The 16,934-nt window shown below is 43.7% G+C and overlaps 1 protein-coding gene across 3 annotated transcripts in view; it reads right to left on the bottom strand.

Moving 5' to 3' along the window:
* The window catches only part of KIF5A (kinesin family member 5A), a 250,881-nt gene that overhangs the window by 84,146 nt on the left and 149,801 nt on the right, over positions 1 to 16,934 (bottom strand). For all 3 annotated transcript variants that reach the window (XM_082246229.1, XM_082246231.1, XM_082246230.1), the window contains exons 9-10: positions 7,898 to 8,002; positions 2,088 to 2,236 (exon numbers count right to left, since the gene is read on the bottom strand). In XM_082246229.1, the coding sequence (XP_082102355.1) occupies positions 2,088 to 2,236; positions 7,898 to 8,002 (254 nt within the window). The remainder of the gene's footprint in view (positions 1 to 2,087; positions 2,237 to 7,897; positions 8,003 to 16,934) is intronic.

Genomic DNA, 16,934 nt, shown 5'->3' with positions numbered 1-16,934 from the left:
CTCAGTACACCACTGTCAGAAGAAAAAAAACACTGACCGGGTTGGAAATTTGCAGCTCATAGCATTATTCTCTTGTGTCACTGAAGAAATAGGTAAAACATAAGGACTATATTTAAAAAGTGGGAAAATCTATAAGAAAATTTTGTGTATAATTTTGCTTTCAATAATCATGAATTGGCTATCATTTGTGGGCTACAATACTCAATTTCAACCTGAAAATTGTACAGATAATATGGACATAGATGACATTGCAGGTTTAAGCATCGTGAATCTCCCAAACAGTTAACAGCTTCTGGACCGGGCCTTTTTCTGACACTTGTTGCTTACAAGTTAAAATCATTTGTTTTTGCTAGAATATTACTTAGAACCCCTAAACATTATATATTTTTTTAGCAGAGACTCTAAAGAATAAAATGGAGATCATTGCAATATTTTTTATTACACCGTATTTGCCCAGCGGTCTTACAAACACAATTTTTTGGAACAAATACACTTTTTTTTTATTTAAAAATAAGAAAACAGTAAAGTTAGCCCAATTTTTTTCTATAATGTGAAAGATAATGTTAGGCCAAGTAAATAGATACCCAACATGTCATGCTTCAAAATTGTGCATGCTCGTGGAATGGCGACAAACATTGGTAATTAAAAATCCCCATAGATGACATTTTAAAAATGTCTACAGGTTACCAGTTTAGAGTTACAGAGGAGGTCTAGGGCTCAAATGATTGCTCTCGCTCTAACGATAGTGGCAACACCACACATGTGTGGTTTGAACACCGTTTACATATGTGGGCGCGACTTGCGTATGCATTTGCTTCTTGCGCACGAGGTAACGGGGACGGGGCGCTTTCATTTTTTCTTCTATTTATTTTAACTTTTTTAAAAAGAAAAAACATTTTGACCGCTTTTATTCCTATTACAAGGAATGTAAACATCCCTTGTAATAGAAATAAGCATGACAGGACCTCTTTAATGTGATATCTGGGGTCAAAAAGACACTAAGGACATCTATACTAAAAAAGAAAAAAAAAGTAATTTTTTTCATGATGAAAAAAATGGGCTCTTTAAATCCGTTGCCAGGAAGCGACGTATGACGTCACTCAGGTCCTCCAAGGCCATCTTGCCCTCACTCGACTCCCTGCCTGAGGGGACAGCGTTCTGGATCGTTTTCCCCGCTTCGGGCAGGTCTGGTAAGCGGGAAAAATTAAAGTAAGTGGCGGGGGGGGGGGGATACAATTAATCCGCCGCTGGGACCACCCTTATGTTAAAGCGGACCTCCCACCGTTATAAAAAAAAAACAGGGTTATGGCAGCTATCTGCTGTCATAACCTCGGTATTTAACCTCAAAGTTCTGACGTAAATACACGGTGGGTGGTCCGTAAGTGGTTAATGATTGTCCTTTGAACACTGCATATGTTTCAGAATTATTAGTGGCATTAGATAAAAACTGGTCATATTGTAAAGGAAATACATTTATCACTGTTATCTGGTTACAAAAGAAAAGGAGGTGAGGGTAATGGATAAGTAAAAGTAAAACTTTTTTTTTAAGTTTTGGATAGAGTGGAGAAGGATTAGAACACCTGTCAGTTTTTCAGAGGAAATTAGGACTTGGCACTGGCTATTTATATGTCCATGGTTACCGCCCCATTGGGACATTGTCCGTTTGTCATACCTGTCAGTTTTTATTATGTCTGAGACTCTGTTAGGGAGATTCACTCCCTGTACTTGTCCTGTTTACCATTATCATCAAAAGTAAAAGTAATAGAAAATCCCAAATGTTGGGCTGTCCCCAGAACAGTAATAGAGGAGAAATCTTCCAAGGGAACAATAGTTCTGGTGACCTGGGGGGCCCCAATGGATCCCGCTGCATTACCTTTCCTTACTCTACCCAAAATGTAAAAAAAAGGTTTAGCTCTACTTTAACCTTCCCCAATGGGGTCAGAGACAGCAATAAAAACATAAAAGTTCATACTCTTCACCATTCATTGAAAACCAAAACATCACTTGCTGCTCTTTGGCTTTAAAGAATGTAGTCAGACATACAGCCCTGCTATCAAACAACACAGTTTATTTTGGCATTCTGTTACCTTTGACCAAACATAAGTGTTGACTTTGTTTCTGCATCATTGTAGCTAGATGGAGAACAGCAGATAAACATGGTTGTCCTGCAATTTCCGCCCAAGGAGTCCTGGAGGATTCGGGTCATCTTACTATCTCTGTAGGGAACATATCCTTTCTAAAACACAATAAAAAGGGTAATGCTTTAAATATGATGTTGATATTACATTGTACAGCTTTCAATATGTAATAGATACTGATAGGAATTTTCACCCCGACAAATATTATTTTCACAACCTTCCTTCAAAAAGCATTTTATTGTCTTTTGTCTCCCATATTGTCACCTAAGTACAACTTATGCTATGCACATGTATCAGGCATTTTGCTGGTAAACTTAGGGACGGCATAAGAAAAACCATTGACACAGTTGGCCAGTTTGTATATTTATTGCACCATAGGCAAACCACGAATCCTTGTTTTTTTGCAAAGTTTGCAAGGGTATTTATCACATAGCTGCCAACTGTCCCATTTTTGATGCCAAATAGGACCTTGTCCCGGCTAACTTACTCTGCCGGGACTTGTCCCAGCCAGTGGGGGAGCATGGGGAGGCTGGAGGGGCCGTCTGACCTTTATTTTTCCTAACGATGTCTCCCTGCTCCAGCCGCCATCTTCAGGCTCAGGATGGACAGCGGGCACCCTGTGATTGGGCGAACATGGCGGGGGTTGGCCTGTGCCTGTCCAGTCACGGCGTAGCGTGGGTGGCGGTTTCTTCTGGAGCCGGGCCCCGCCCTCGCAGTCTCAGACCAGCGCGCTCAGCCTCAGCACACCAGCCGCCTGCTGCTCAGCTCCGGACCCGACCACGGACGTTCTTCCTCTTACTGTAAGTTAGTGCCGGCAGATCAATGTATAGATAATTAATTGAGAATATGAATTATCTCCAATCCTGATCATATTCATACTGGAACTCCAGGTTGACAAACTATTTATTAATGAAAATATATCTAATTATATTATTATTGATGTAGAACTAAAATTTTTTTATATTCAGATGCCACTCTACCCATATATATTAATTATTTTGTTACAATAATTTCCAGCTATAACAGGTCTTAAACTCTTCTAACAGGGAATCATTACCCACTTGCTTCCCAAGCCTATTCTGACACTTCTCATATAAATGTAAATATAATCTTTTTTTTGCTAGAAAATTACTTTTTCCCAAAAAAATAGGAAAATAGGGTTTCCATCCGTCCAGATTTGACGGATCGGATAGGATGTCAGCGGACATGTCTCCGCTGACATCCGATGCCCCATAGGGATGCATGGGGGGACCGTTCAGATCCGCCAAAAAACGGACAGGCGGATCTGAACGGTCCGCCTGTGTGAAAGAGCCCTAAGAGAGAATAAATTCAGTTATTCTAATCTTTCGTCATAGCTGAGCTCCTCCATGCTTCTTATCAGTTTGGTTGCCCTTCTCTGCACCTTCTCCAGTTCACAGATATCCTTTATGTGAACTGGTGCCCAAAATTGAACTGTACATTCCAGGTGATATCTTACTAATGATTTATTTAGAAGAAAAAATGTGTTTCTCTCTCCCTGGAGTCAATACTGTTTTGAATAAAGGAGCTTGGCATAACAAAACTCTTTTGTGGTTTTTTTATTTTTTTTAAATCAAACTCTCAAATGTCTTCCTTCATTCGTTAAAAAAGACTCTAAAAATTTGAAACTATAGCTTTGAAATAGCAGAACTCAACTCTTTAGGGACACAAGGGTGTATGCCATCTTGTCCAGGTTGTGCAAAAAGGTAAATCAGCACAATTGAGGCTACTGAGGAAGTCGTGATGCGAAAGCATAAGACGCCACGCGTATAGGGGACGGAGACCTGGACTGACGAGCGGGCGACCCACCAGCACGGCTCTCGACAGCTACTGTTTTTGGCATGTACGGTCCGCACAAGCCCATTGTGCCAATTCATGTGAGTGCAATTCTACTTTGAATGTGAATCAATTAAAGGATAATAGCAGTGTACACTTAGATGCCTCATTATCTTTATTCACATATCATGTCCATGGGATGGTGAGAGATCGATCCAGGAAGTGGCATTTTTTATTGAGGATTCAATGCTGGTTTAATGCTTCAGTGAGGTGAGAGGCCATCTGGTGGCTAAACGGTGGTGGTGTCACTTGCACTTTTATATGGAGGAACAAATCTAATACGCCACCACTACTGCAGCGAGGTAGGGGCGCAAAAAGGTAGGAAAACAATGTGCCACGTCCTAAAATGGTCAGAAATGAGAAAAAAGAAGAAAATGGACTTTCTAGGCACCGTATTTAAAATAGACCGCTTTTATTAATGATAATCATAAAAACAGAGGAAAAAACCCCCCAATAGGGGAAAGTATTGGTGGATCAAAGTATATGTACAAACAAAAAATAAGGAAGCACAGAATATACCATGCCAGGAGGGCCTGAGCATACAGATAATAATACACAATGTACAGGATAACACAAAAATGGTGTGTAAGGGCGCTATACGTTACGTGCCGTGTGGCAACTGCGACGCAGAGCGTCCTTTTTTGAAGTGGATACATAGCTGATAAGGAAAGCACGAATGAGGGGGAACATGGGGGGGGTGACAACCTCTCCGCAGAGGACCAACAAGGTGGCTGGTGGTTGGGGGTGGTGCCCGGGCCCATTAGATGAGCGAAACCGGACCAATGTGGGGAACGGACAAGCATAAAATATAAAAAGGCCCCCACAAGTGGCAAAAAAACTTTATACTGCAAAAAAGCCATAATTAGAGTATTAGGTACCTCGTTTTTGTTGATACCCTGGCCATTGTGAATTTCACAACTGTCTGTACAGGGGTAGGTATACTCTAATTATGGCTTTTTTGCAGTATAAAGTTTTTTTGCCACTTGTGGGGGCCTTTTTATATTTAATGCTTCTCCGTTCCCCACATTGGTCCGGTTTCGCTCATCTAATGGGCCCGGGCACCACCCCCAACCACCAGCCACCTTGTTGGTCCTCTGCGGAGAGGCTGTCACCCCCCCCCATGTTCCCCCTCATTCGTGCTTTCCTTATCAGCTATGTCATTGCTTGTGCTTAATGATGCATACATCCACCTTATTTGATTGATACCAGACTGTGTAACTAATTCTGTAAGCTGTATGAAATGTATTATTATCGGTCATTATGGTCGATTGTTTGTGGGACCTGTAACTATTGCTTATATATTTGTTGCATGTCTAATTATGATTCATCTTTGTCACACAGAACGTGTATCCTACTAGCTCCGGAAGAAGCTTGAATTCTTAGCGAAACATGTAGAGCATCTGGTTACATGTATCTTCCCTCATGTACAAGCTGTATCCACTTCAAAAAAGGACGCTCTGCGTCGCAGTTGCCAGCGGCATCCGCCGCACGACACGTAACGTATAGCGCCCTTACACACCATTTTTGTGTTATCCTGTACATTGTGTATTATTATCTGTATGCTCAGGCCCTCCTGGCATGGTATATTCTGTGCTTCCTTATTTTTTGTTTGTACATATACTTTAATCCACCAATACTTTCCCCTATTGGTGGTTTTTTTCCTCTGTTTTTATGATTATCATTAATAAAAGCGGTCTATTTTAAATACGGTGCCTAGAAAGTCCATTTTCTTCTTTTTTCTCATTTCACTTTTATATGGAAACATCTATCAAGCACTTTATTGAATTTTAAACCACGGTTATATTTATATTTTAGTGGACTCCTATGCACTTTACTTGTAATGCACTTTATGGACATTATATATTGCACCTAAGAGGAATATATATTGCACTGTAAGCGAGTTTATTGATTTATATGATGCACATTGTCACTTTATTTGATTTTATATAGCGCTCTATACATATTTGTCTATAGTACATCTTGTCCAGGTGTTTCATTCACTTAAATGTTTCTGGACCAGTTTTTAGCCATTGTGGTTATTCTGGGGCCAAGTCAATACTATCTCCATTATGGACCCCCCATTTATATACGCAGAGCTAAAAAAAGGTATTTAACAAATTTCCTTCTTATTGTCTCCAGTCACCAACTGTGAATTATCTTGTAAAGGGCCTACATGCTCAGACTTGACTTTTTTACTAATAATACAGTTGAAGAATTTTTTGGTGTTTGTAGCTTTCTCTTTTGTAACCTGGCGTTTGGTTTGAATTTTTCCAGCCTTGATTTTCATTATATATATTTTGTTACATTCTTTGTAACTCTCAAATGACAATAGTGTTTCTTCATTTTTCTATTTTGTAAATGCGTTTTTCCTATTCTTTATAAATTTTTTATTTTTGGGCGTGAACCAAACAGGTTTTACTTTTAGTCTTTTAGCCCCTGGTGACACCAGTACGACTTCAGGCAGGACATACAATTTACAAATCGTACCTGAAGTATCATCTAATGTGTTTCTATGGCAGTGTTTTAATAGATACGATTTCAAGGAGTACGATTTGAGAAATAGTTCTTGTATTACTTTTTCAGGACTTCAGCATGATTTCACTGCCATAGACTATATTGTATATTGTGCTGCAAATTGTACCAGTGTCCTTATCAGCACTATTTGAGCCCAGAAAGAAGTTACATATTAACCCTTTGCTAGTAAAACTTTTGTTCATAACATCACTGTTCCTCAATGTTATATGGAGAGCCTATCTCACTGAAGTAGCAATGAAGTCTTATCAAATCATTACAAATCTCACAGAAGAAGTGCTGAAGTAGTTCTGAAGTAGTGTTAAAGTCAGACTTTAAATTCCACTTCTTTAAATCATACCCAAAGTGACCGCAGGCTTAGACTAGGTTCACATTTGAGCGGGTGCGGGAAAGCGTGTAATCACATGCCTTCCCAGCAATTGCAGAGAAAAACATGCTGCTGATTAGGAGATATCATTAATCCTAATGGTGACTCCACGCTTTGGAAACTGCAGCATGTTTTCCTGTACTGGGAAACTCACAGCACTATGTGGTTTCCCTGCATCCACATTTTGGGAAAGAAGCAGGGACCTTTTCCCAGTGTTATCAGGGGGTACAGCCTGTTCAAATGAATGGGCTGCTGTGCTGAAACAAACGCAGCTGAAGGAAACCACATAGGTGTGAACTAGGGGTTAAACCTATTGCCCATGAGAATCTTTTATGTTTTTTAGTCAATAATGCTATATATAAAAAAATGAGATGTGTACCTATGAACCCCCTTTCAAATGTTTACACGAGACACAGCAATCTCAAAGCACTTACTGTCAAGTACTACTCAATGTATTGATTTGGTTGCATACATATGGAATTATGTGCTTTTTATAAACTTTCAAAAATCTTACCCGTTAAAAAGGAAGTAAACTTCCTCTGCAAACATTTACCTATAGGTAAGCCTATAATAAGGCTTACCTATAGGTAGTGTAAATATTTTCTAAACTTTTACCGTTTAGAAGATATTTACATGACATGCAGCCAGTGATATCACTGGCACATGCCCTCTGAAGGAACAGCCACAGGTGCTGTTCCTTCTGAGTCCCTTGCCTTGAACGGCAGTTCCCATGCGCATGCGTGTGGGTGACGTCTTTGCGGCTCCGGCCAATCACAGTGCCGAAGCCCACGAACCCGGAAGTAACTCCGGGGAAAATGTCAGCGATGACACTGATGTGCGGGCGCTGCAGCAGGGGGCTTCGTTCTAAGGTAAGTACTACATAATGAGCTAGTATGCAATTTTTTTTTTTTAGTTTACAACCTCTTTTAAAAAATACGTTTCCATATTATATGGGGATAACCTCTTTTACTGTTTATGCTGTTTATTCAGTGTATTTGACACTTACCGATCCTTCTGCCAGGGATGAAATTACATTTCCCAGAGCAGATAAAGACTTGTTGATGTTCTTGGCCTCATCCAAAACAGCACCTTCAGCTCCAGTTTTGCTAACCTAATCAAAGCAAAGTAAAAGGAATTTGCATAAATAAACAACATATATGTAGGTTAATAACACTGTATTTTAAGAAAAAAAGCCTTGTACACACTATAAGAAAATCAGGCCAGAATTTACGTCCAAAGAACTTTCGTACAATTTTCGTATAGTGTGTACGCAACTTTCGACAGCCGATTCCGACTTTTCATACGAAAATTCCCAAAGTGAAAAATTTTAAAATGAAAGTGAAATTTTTCTCGTGCGGGAACAGAACGGACAATTTTCATTTAATGTGTATCATTTTTCACATGATTATTCAGAAGCAATAAACAACAACAACTAAAAAAAAGCCTTTGTCGAACGAGAATTTTTGTACGAATTTTCATTCATGGGTTTCAATTTGCTGTGAAACAACGAAGAAAATCGGACGATAGTTCGCCCGACTTTCTTACAATGTGTACACCACTAAGGTTATAAATTATTTAGAGTCATTTGAAGATAACTACAAGGGACCTGAGGAGTGTATGCCAGGCCAGACCATGTCAAACAGGTGATTGTTTTGTATTTTTAATTATTACAACAAAACTTTCATAGAATATGTGACTAAGGTTCTATTGGCTGGTGACAAAATCCCTGCCACAAATTTATGATTTTATGTGTATATAAAGTTGATCTTTCAGTATTTGACAAGTATGCGTGAATTACCATCTTGGGTATTGACTATTTTATGTGACATTCTGCTGCATTTTTGCCTTCTTCATTCAGTTGCATTTTTCATTGGTGTCAGTTGTGGTCACTATGAGGCTGATTTACTAAAACTGTAGAGTGCAAAATATGGTGAAGCTCTGCTTCCATAGCTTAAGTGGACAAGTTGAAGTTAGAAGCTGATTGGCTACCATGCACAGCTACACCAGATTTTGCACTCTCCAGTTTTAATAAATCAACCCCAATGTTCGTTGTTTGTATCCATATATTGCCTTACATGGCTTTAGTATATATAATACTGAAAACTTTACATCCAAGCGACTTTGCCTTGACTAGTCTTCAGTATTCTGCATGCCGGAGGAATCATTTTATCAGTCTCCTCACCACCACCTTATGTACCAAAAAGCAAAATCAAAAACAAAACAAACAAAGTTTTAAATAAGGCCCCTTTCACACTTGTGTGACTTGTCCTGCGATTTGGGATTACAAATTTGCATGACAAGTCGTACTCCATGATTTCCAATGAGTACTGTTCATATCTGTACGACTGTACGTCTCAAACGACTTCAAAGTAGTCCCTGCACTACTTTGGGCTGATTTTAATGCGTTTTGAGGTCCATAGACATTGCTTCAAGTCCAGTCAAAATCACGGCAAAAAAATTGAGCTACTTTTAGGTCGCACAAGTGCGAAAGGGGCCTTAATCACATGTATTCCGCAATAATTGTGCTCACACTCATTTGTGACTTTAGGGGCGAAAACCCTAAATCCCCCCGTGGTCATCTCCATGCTTCCCCAAATGCCAATGAACCTTACCAAAAGAAATGCCCACACGTCACCAGGCTAAATAACGCTTTTAGGTAACTCCTTTCTCTACACTGCCCCTTCAAGTTTGGTACTTTCAGCAATTATAACACATGGTTTTCATGCAAAAATATGGAAGAACGACCATAGAAAAGAATACACATTTAAAACTATTTATTCACCACTAAATATGCTTACATTTGTGATCACATAAACCAGATTCCAAGATGGCCAACCGGACATTTCCAGTTCCGGCATAACTGGACTTCACTCTCTGACGTGTTTCATTGTTTAGCTTTTTCAAAGGATAGATGTGAGCACAATAATTGATTGGTATTACAGAATTTTAGTTATTTGAACTTACTACACCATTTTTGTTTGTTTCTTGTTTTTCTTTGTGTGCTGATATAACAATTTGGAGGAAGAGTTGAATTGAATGGAATAAAGAGAAGGTGCACTAACGGTTTTCCACATTTTTATTTGACCCATATCGATTGAAGGTCATCCCATTTGGTGAGAGTTTAAACATCTTGAAGATATAAGAGTAGTTCACAAATATTTGGATACAGTTTAAAGACACTTAAAGTGCTCTTCTTTATTCATATAATTTTGCTGTAACTGCTTATTGCTGTAACTGTTAGCTGAAGTTTAACTTTAATTTGTTAGTCAAGTCTGTCTAAATTTGCTAAGTCTAACACTATCCCACAAGGGGGGCGTGGCCTGGAGCGGCATGGAGTAGGACGTGAGTGAGAGCAGCTCCGCCGGCGTATACTCCTTATCACAAATATCCTGCACCCCGAGATCCTCTCTGCCTCCCCGATATCACCGATCGCCCTCTGGACCGTCCGCAGCATGTCGCCGCCCAAAAAAACGGCGGACACGGCCGCCAAGCTGGACAAATACCGCCGCACAGAGAAGGACTCCCAGTCCCAAGATGGCGCCCAGGCGGGAGCGGAGGTGAGCGCGGCGGGAGCCGACACTGCAAAGGTGCTTGAGGCTATTTCACTGTGCCAGGCTTCCTTGACCTCACGGATTGAGGAGGTGAAGATTGACATCTCCCTGGTCCGCCAAGATCTCCAGGCAGTGCGGGAGAGGGTGACTGAGGCAGAGCAGAGGATAAGCACTGTGGAGGACTCCCTGCCCCCCCTGCAAAATGCTTCTGATCGCCTCCAGCTACAGGTCACCCAGCTCCTGCTCAAGCAAGATGATATAGAAAACAGGCTGCGGAGGTGTAATATCAGGCTTATAGGATTGCCTGAGGGGGCAGAAGGAGCTCACCCGTCAGACTTTTTAGAAAAACTCCTGATTGACACATATGGCCGTGAAGCCTTCTCTCCTACTTTTGTGGTGGAGAGGGCCCACCGCCTGTCTGGCAGACCACCGCCGCAAGGAGCACCCCCCCGCACCTTCATAGCTAAACTCCTGAATTTCCGGGACAGGGATGCTGTGCTCCGTCTCAGCAGGGAGAAGGGCAATATCCCCTTTGGGAATGGAAGACTGGCAATATTCCCTGACTTTTCGGCGGAGGTTCAGAAAAAACGGAAAACATTTATTGAAGCAAAACGTAGGCTCCGCATAAAGAACATCAGGTACGCCATGCTGTTTCCTGCCCGTCTCCGTGTGGAAGGAGACAATAGAGTGCACTTCTTTGACGATCCAGAAGCTGCTATTTCCTGGCTGGAGCATCTTGAGGCTCGAGGTTGATTATGCCTCGCGCCTCTTCCCCCCTTCTCTTATGGCGGAATCTCCCCGGATCTATTGGACTCCTTCATTGTTCCCCTTTCACTTGCTCTGTATTGCTGTCTTCGCTTACCCCCCCGGGCCCTCTGGCTCCTGGCCTGGAGCTGCGGTCGTGTCGGAGGGTGTTTGGAACTATTTGGAACTGCTTTGGCTCACGGGCTGGGAGGCCCACGACCCTCCTTTATCCCTTTGATTCACCTAGCCGGACGCAAGTACTATTTTTTGTTGTTCTCCTAGTTCATCTACACCCGGCATGGACACTCCCATCCGTACAAGCCGGTGGAGCATCTGGAGTCTCTCACTGTTTGTCCTATATGCATGTCTTGCTACCCAGCGAAGTTTCGCTCTCCATGTTCGCCTATGTTAGGCGCTTTCCCCAACCTCCCCTCTGTCACGGCACCGGGTGGCAGGGGTGGTATTTCCACTACACCGGTGCACCACTGTGCCCCTTGCTTCTACTGGAATATTTTGTTGCTCCTCCTTTTTTTTTTTCTTTTCTTTTTTTTCCTGTTGGTGGGCCCCTTTTTTGGGTCGCGCCAGGTGATTGATTGGGTTGGGTTCTCGAAAGCCCGCACCAGTTGGGGTAGGTGCAGGGCGGGGAGGGTGGGTGAGTTGTCTTTATTGTTGATGTATGTCATGTTGTATTTTTTCTCGAGCACTATGCAATGCATTATAATACCTGTATTGTATGTTTCTTTAAAGCTGGGTGTAATTTTGACCTCTCTTACTGCTGCTATGTGGTTCCCAGATATGGTACTGTCGGGTGGTGGATTGGGTCGAACGGAATCCCCGGAGCTCCTGCAAGCTGTCCCATTAGCCCCATCCTATGGCGCACCTTAAATTCCTTACCTGGAACGTCCGGGGCATGAGAGATAAACTTAAACGGTCGGCGGTGTTTGACATCCTAAAACGCCTCAGGGCCGATATTATAGTTCTGCTCGAGACCCATCTTGATGGTGCTCTCCAAAGGGCGCTGAAGCGCCCGTGGATAGGCTGGACGTTCCAATCCCTGTTCACTTCCCACTCCCGTGGAGTGGCGATTTTGGTCGCCAAATCAGTGCATTTTGAGCTCCGGGGGTCCTCAGTAGACCCACTGGGAAGATATGTGTTTTTGGACGTACTGCTACATGGTGAACCCTATTTGCTGCTGGCCTTCTATGTACCCCCACCTTTTGCGGCCACTATATTACTAGAGGGTCTGGACTTCATGGTGTTGCACCCCCGTACACCAGCAATCTGGCTTGGGGATTTTAACAACACCATGAACCCCGGTCTAGACAGGTTGCACACCTCCGGGCCTGCACAGCCCCAACCCACGACCACCAGATTTGCCCGCCTTATGGCAGAATTTAATTTGCTGGATACCTGGAGGGTTAGGTATCCCTCCCTCAGGGCATACTCATGCTTCTCGGCAGCTCATAATTCTATGTCCCGTATAGATCTCATTTTTATTTCCCCCTTTTTGCTCCCCAGACTTTTGGACGCAGGCTTCTCGTCCCGTAGTCTCTCCGACCATAGCCCCTATTGGGTCACGCTTAAGATTCAGTGTGAACGAGTTCGGCCGGCGTGGCGGCTGAACCCGTTTTGGCTCTCCCTCATCCCTGAGGGGACTGACCTGGCCGCCGTGTGGCAACAATTTTTTGCTGAAAATGGTGGTTCGGCCTCACCCTTGGTGGTCTGGGAGACCTTCAAGCTACATGCTCGGTCGACCCTGACGACCACTATCAATGCCATTAAATCGGACTCTGCCCGGGCTTACGCTGAAGCCACCGGGGCCCTGACAGTCGCGGAGGCGGCGTTCGCGGCGGACCCGACTCCGGCTGGAGCGGATCAATTAAAACTTTTGACTAGAGTAGTGGAACAACTGGATTTTGAGAAGGCTCGCAGGTCCCTTTTTTTCCAGAAACAAAAGCTATATGAGCATGGCGAACGCGCGGGCAAACTTTTAGCATATCTGGTTCATAGTATTGACAGACCTCCAGTGGTAATCACCCTACACTCCCCCCATGGTCCCCCCATTTCTGACCCTGGGAGGGTGGCAAGCTGCTTCCGGGACTTCTTCCGAGACCTGTACACCTCCACTGCCCCGGTTGATGACTCACCAATCCTACCGTTCTTGTCCCCAGACGTTCTCCCCCAACTGACGGCTGACCAGCTGACTCTCTTGGAGGCCCCGCTGACACAGGATGAGATCCTAGAGGCTATGGCCAAGTTCCCTAGGTCCAAGGCACCGGGTATGGATGGCCTGCCTATAGAGTTTTACTCCACTTACTCCGATGTACTGGTGCCACACTTACTGACTATGTTTGAACATGCCTTTGAAACTTCCACACTGCCTCCTTCCCTACGGGAAGCGTTAATTGTGCTTATCCCCAAGCCGGGTAAGGACCCCCACCAGCCTGCCTCCTACCGCCCGATCTCTCTACTTCAGGTAGATGTCAAGATACTGGCCAAGGTCCTTTCGATCAGACTTAACAAAGTTATTTTGTCTTTAGTCCATGCAGACCAGTCGGGTTTTATGCCGGGCAGGAACACCTCCTTCAACCTGAGGCGCCTGTTCATGAACCTTCAGGCCACTCATGATAATGCTGGCTCCAGAGTCGTGGTGTCCTTGGACACGGCAAAGGCCTTCGATTCGGTTGAATGGGGCTTCCTGTGGCGGTGCCTGGAGGGATATGGCTTTGGCCCAAACTTCATCCGTTGGGTTCGTGTTCTATATCAGGCTCCGATGGCTAAGGTTTCGGCTAACGGGTGCACGTCGGCTGGATTCCCCCTCACCAGGGGTACCCGGCAGGGTTGCCCCCTCTCTCCCCTTCTATACGCGTTGGTGGCCGAGCCGCTGGCGATTGCGATACGGTCACACCCTGACATACATGGACTTAGAGTGGGCGCCCTGGAGGAAAAAATCGGTATGTATGCCGATGATACACTGCTATACCTGGCCGACCCGGGCACCTCCCTCTCCGTCGCTCTCACCCTTATTGAGCAATTTGGTCGTTACTCTGGTTTAAAAATTAACTGGGACAAATCTCAAATCTTGCCTATCGACGATATATCCCCTTTCCCCATTGACCCGCTCTTTCCACTTCAGGTTGTGCCCCGTATTAAATATCTGGGGATCCTGGTGACCAACTCCTCGGGCGATTACATACGCGATAACTTACAACCCCTCTTTGCATTGTTGAAATCCAAGACCCAGACGTGGGCGCGCCTTCCTTTGGGGGTGCGTGGCCGAGTCAACCTCGTCAAAATGGTGCTACTCCCCAAACTATTGTACATCTTATGGCAGTCTCCGATATACCTCCCCCTTAAGTTTTTCCTTCAGATCGATTCTATCCTCAAGCCTTTTATATGGGGCTCTAGTAGACACAAATTGGCCTGGAGGAAACTTAAGAATCCCAATGACTTGGGCGGCCTCGCCCTTCCTGATTTCAATTTGTACTACTTGGCCTCGCAATTGTCCCACTTCTTCCACCTTCACAACTCCGATAGGGAGAGGTTTTTGGCTCTCCTCACTCCTGCCTGGGCCCTTGCATCTGCGGATCCCCTGTCACTGGTTCTGATGGGCATGCGGGGCGCCGCGTCCCGTGGGGACCGCACTTCCATGCTGTTCCAGTACAGGCGTGTCTGGGACGTGGTGTCCGCTAAATTAGACGTTCCCCGGCTTCATGCACACACGCCTCTCTGGCATAATACTAGCCTCCCCGAGTTTGCCTCTATCCCGGATGCACATGTTTGGGTCCAGTATGGAATCAGCTATCTTGCTCATATAATCACTAATGGCACCCTTACGCCCTTTGACGCCCTGAAAAGCCAGTATGACCTTCCCAACCATATGTTCTTCAGATACCTGCAGATTAGGCACGCTTTCTCTGCTCAATTCCCCCGACCTATGCCCGACCTGTCCCCGATCTCGGTATTGGAGGTAGTGATGGGATCGGAATCTAAACAACTCATTTCTCATATGTATAATGCTCTTCTGTTACCAGCTTCTACAGTCTTGGCCTACGCTGTTAAAACTAAATGGGAGGGAGATGTTGGGACCATGGACGATGAGGAATGGGAAGACGCCCTCGACAATTGTCAACTGGTCTCTCCAAAACTTTCGGATCGACTAACCCAATTGTTCATCCTTCACCGGGCCTACTTGACGCCAATAATGACGGCTAAGTACCGTAGTGAGGTGTCCGGGCAGTGCCCTGTGTGTCGGCAGGAACAAGGCACCTTTTACCACCTCATCTGGCAATGCCCGGAGATCCAGGGCTTCTGGGGACAGGTGGTTAGATTTCTTCATGACACCATGGGTTCCCCTCTGACGCTGGCCCCGAAATTTTGCTTATTAGGGATACCCCCTGATGTCAGTATAGATAAATACACCACCCTGTTTTTACATGAAACGTTGTTTCTCGCCAGAAAATGCATTGCCAGTCGATGGATGAGAGACACTCCTCCTTCACTCCGGGACTGGCTCCGAGAGGTCAATACGACCCTGCCCTATAAAAAATTGGTATATACCCACAGGGGCTGCCCATCCAAATACAACAAGGTCTGGGACAGATGGGTTCGGGCTCCGGAGACGTGTATATAGACCACACAATATTGGTGTGTGGTTTTTCCCTCATACTGTGTGCGGTGTTTAGGCTGTTGCTGGTCATAGACTTTGTAGAATGCCACCCGGGTTTGTTTTCTGCCCTTGCTGTATCTGGCAGTTCTTCCATCAAAATGTCTGATTGTTATACCTGCTCATTCTCTGTTTATTGTGCTCACCCAGCTGTATTCTCATTGCATTCTCCATATGAACGGTTGTATTCTTTGTTTTCTATTTTTGCATGTAATTTCCTTGCTTTTTTTTTGCAATAAAGACCTTGTTAATTAAAGAAAAAAAAAAAAAAAGTCTAACACTATCCTTCCCCAGACTGACAATGCTGCCATCCATAGGCATCTGCTTTACTACTTTATCCAGAATGCACACATCCTAATACAGAAAGTGTGTTACTTGCAGGATCACCAGGTAAAATAAATGAAAAAAAAAAAAGCCTTACAAAATAAAACTAATGCAGCCACCACATCTAAAGATTGGTAAGCTGCGATATATTACATTTTTTGTTTTTGGGTTTATTACTGCTTTAAGTGTCCATGCATTTCCCTTGATGCATGCTTATTGTAGGACAGAGACTGAGTAACTGGTGAAATAAAAATGAGGATTGCAGTTCAAGAAGCTTTGAATTAAGTCAGTAAAATCAACTGTCAAATTTCTTCTGTATACTGGCCATTTCTTTTTAACTAACATGAGACAGGAAACAACAGACGGAACAATATTTGCCACTAGCACAACCAGGAAAGTATTTGAAGAGTGGCTTCATTTAGTTAATTCAAATTCTTTCTGTATCACTGAAGCAAAACAAAACAATCATTTGGCAGTAATCTATTTTAGAAATGTGTCCATTGTTCATTTCCTTTTTGCAGAATTCTGCAGTCTGAGACAATACGGACAGCCTGTGAAATGAGTACAGAGCAGAAATCAATATATCTTGTTCAGCCTGAGCTCACATCGATTTCACAGTATTACATGCAACTATATTTCATAGTCTCTATCCTGATGATTGTGCATAATTATCAGTAATGTATTTCTTTATGCGGCATCTATTATATGAACCATGGCTCCTCAGTACTCAATGCTCCTTGTGAAATGAACTGTCAACA

Source organism: Pelophylax lessonae (assembly GCF_965119305.1).
Source record: "Pelophylax lessonae genome assembly, chromosome: 2".
Lineage (NCBI taxonomy): Eukaryota > Metazoa > Chordata > Amphibia > Anura > Ranidae > Pelophylax > Pelophylax lessonae.
Note: the sequence above shows the minus strand (reverse complement) of the source record. Positions and strands in the feature narration are given on the sequence as shown.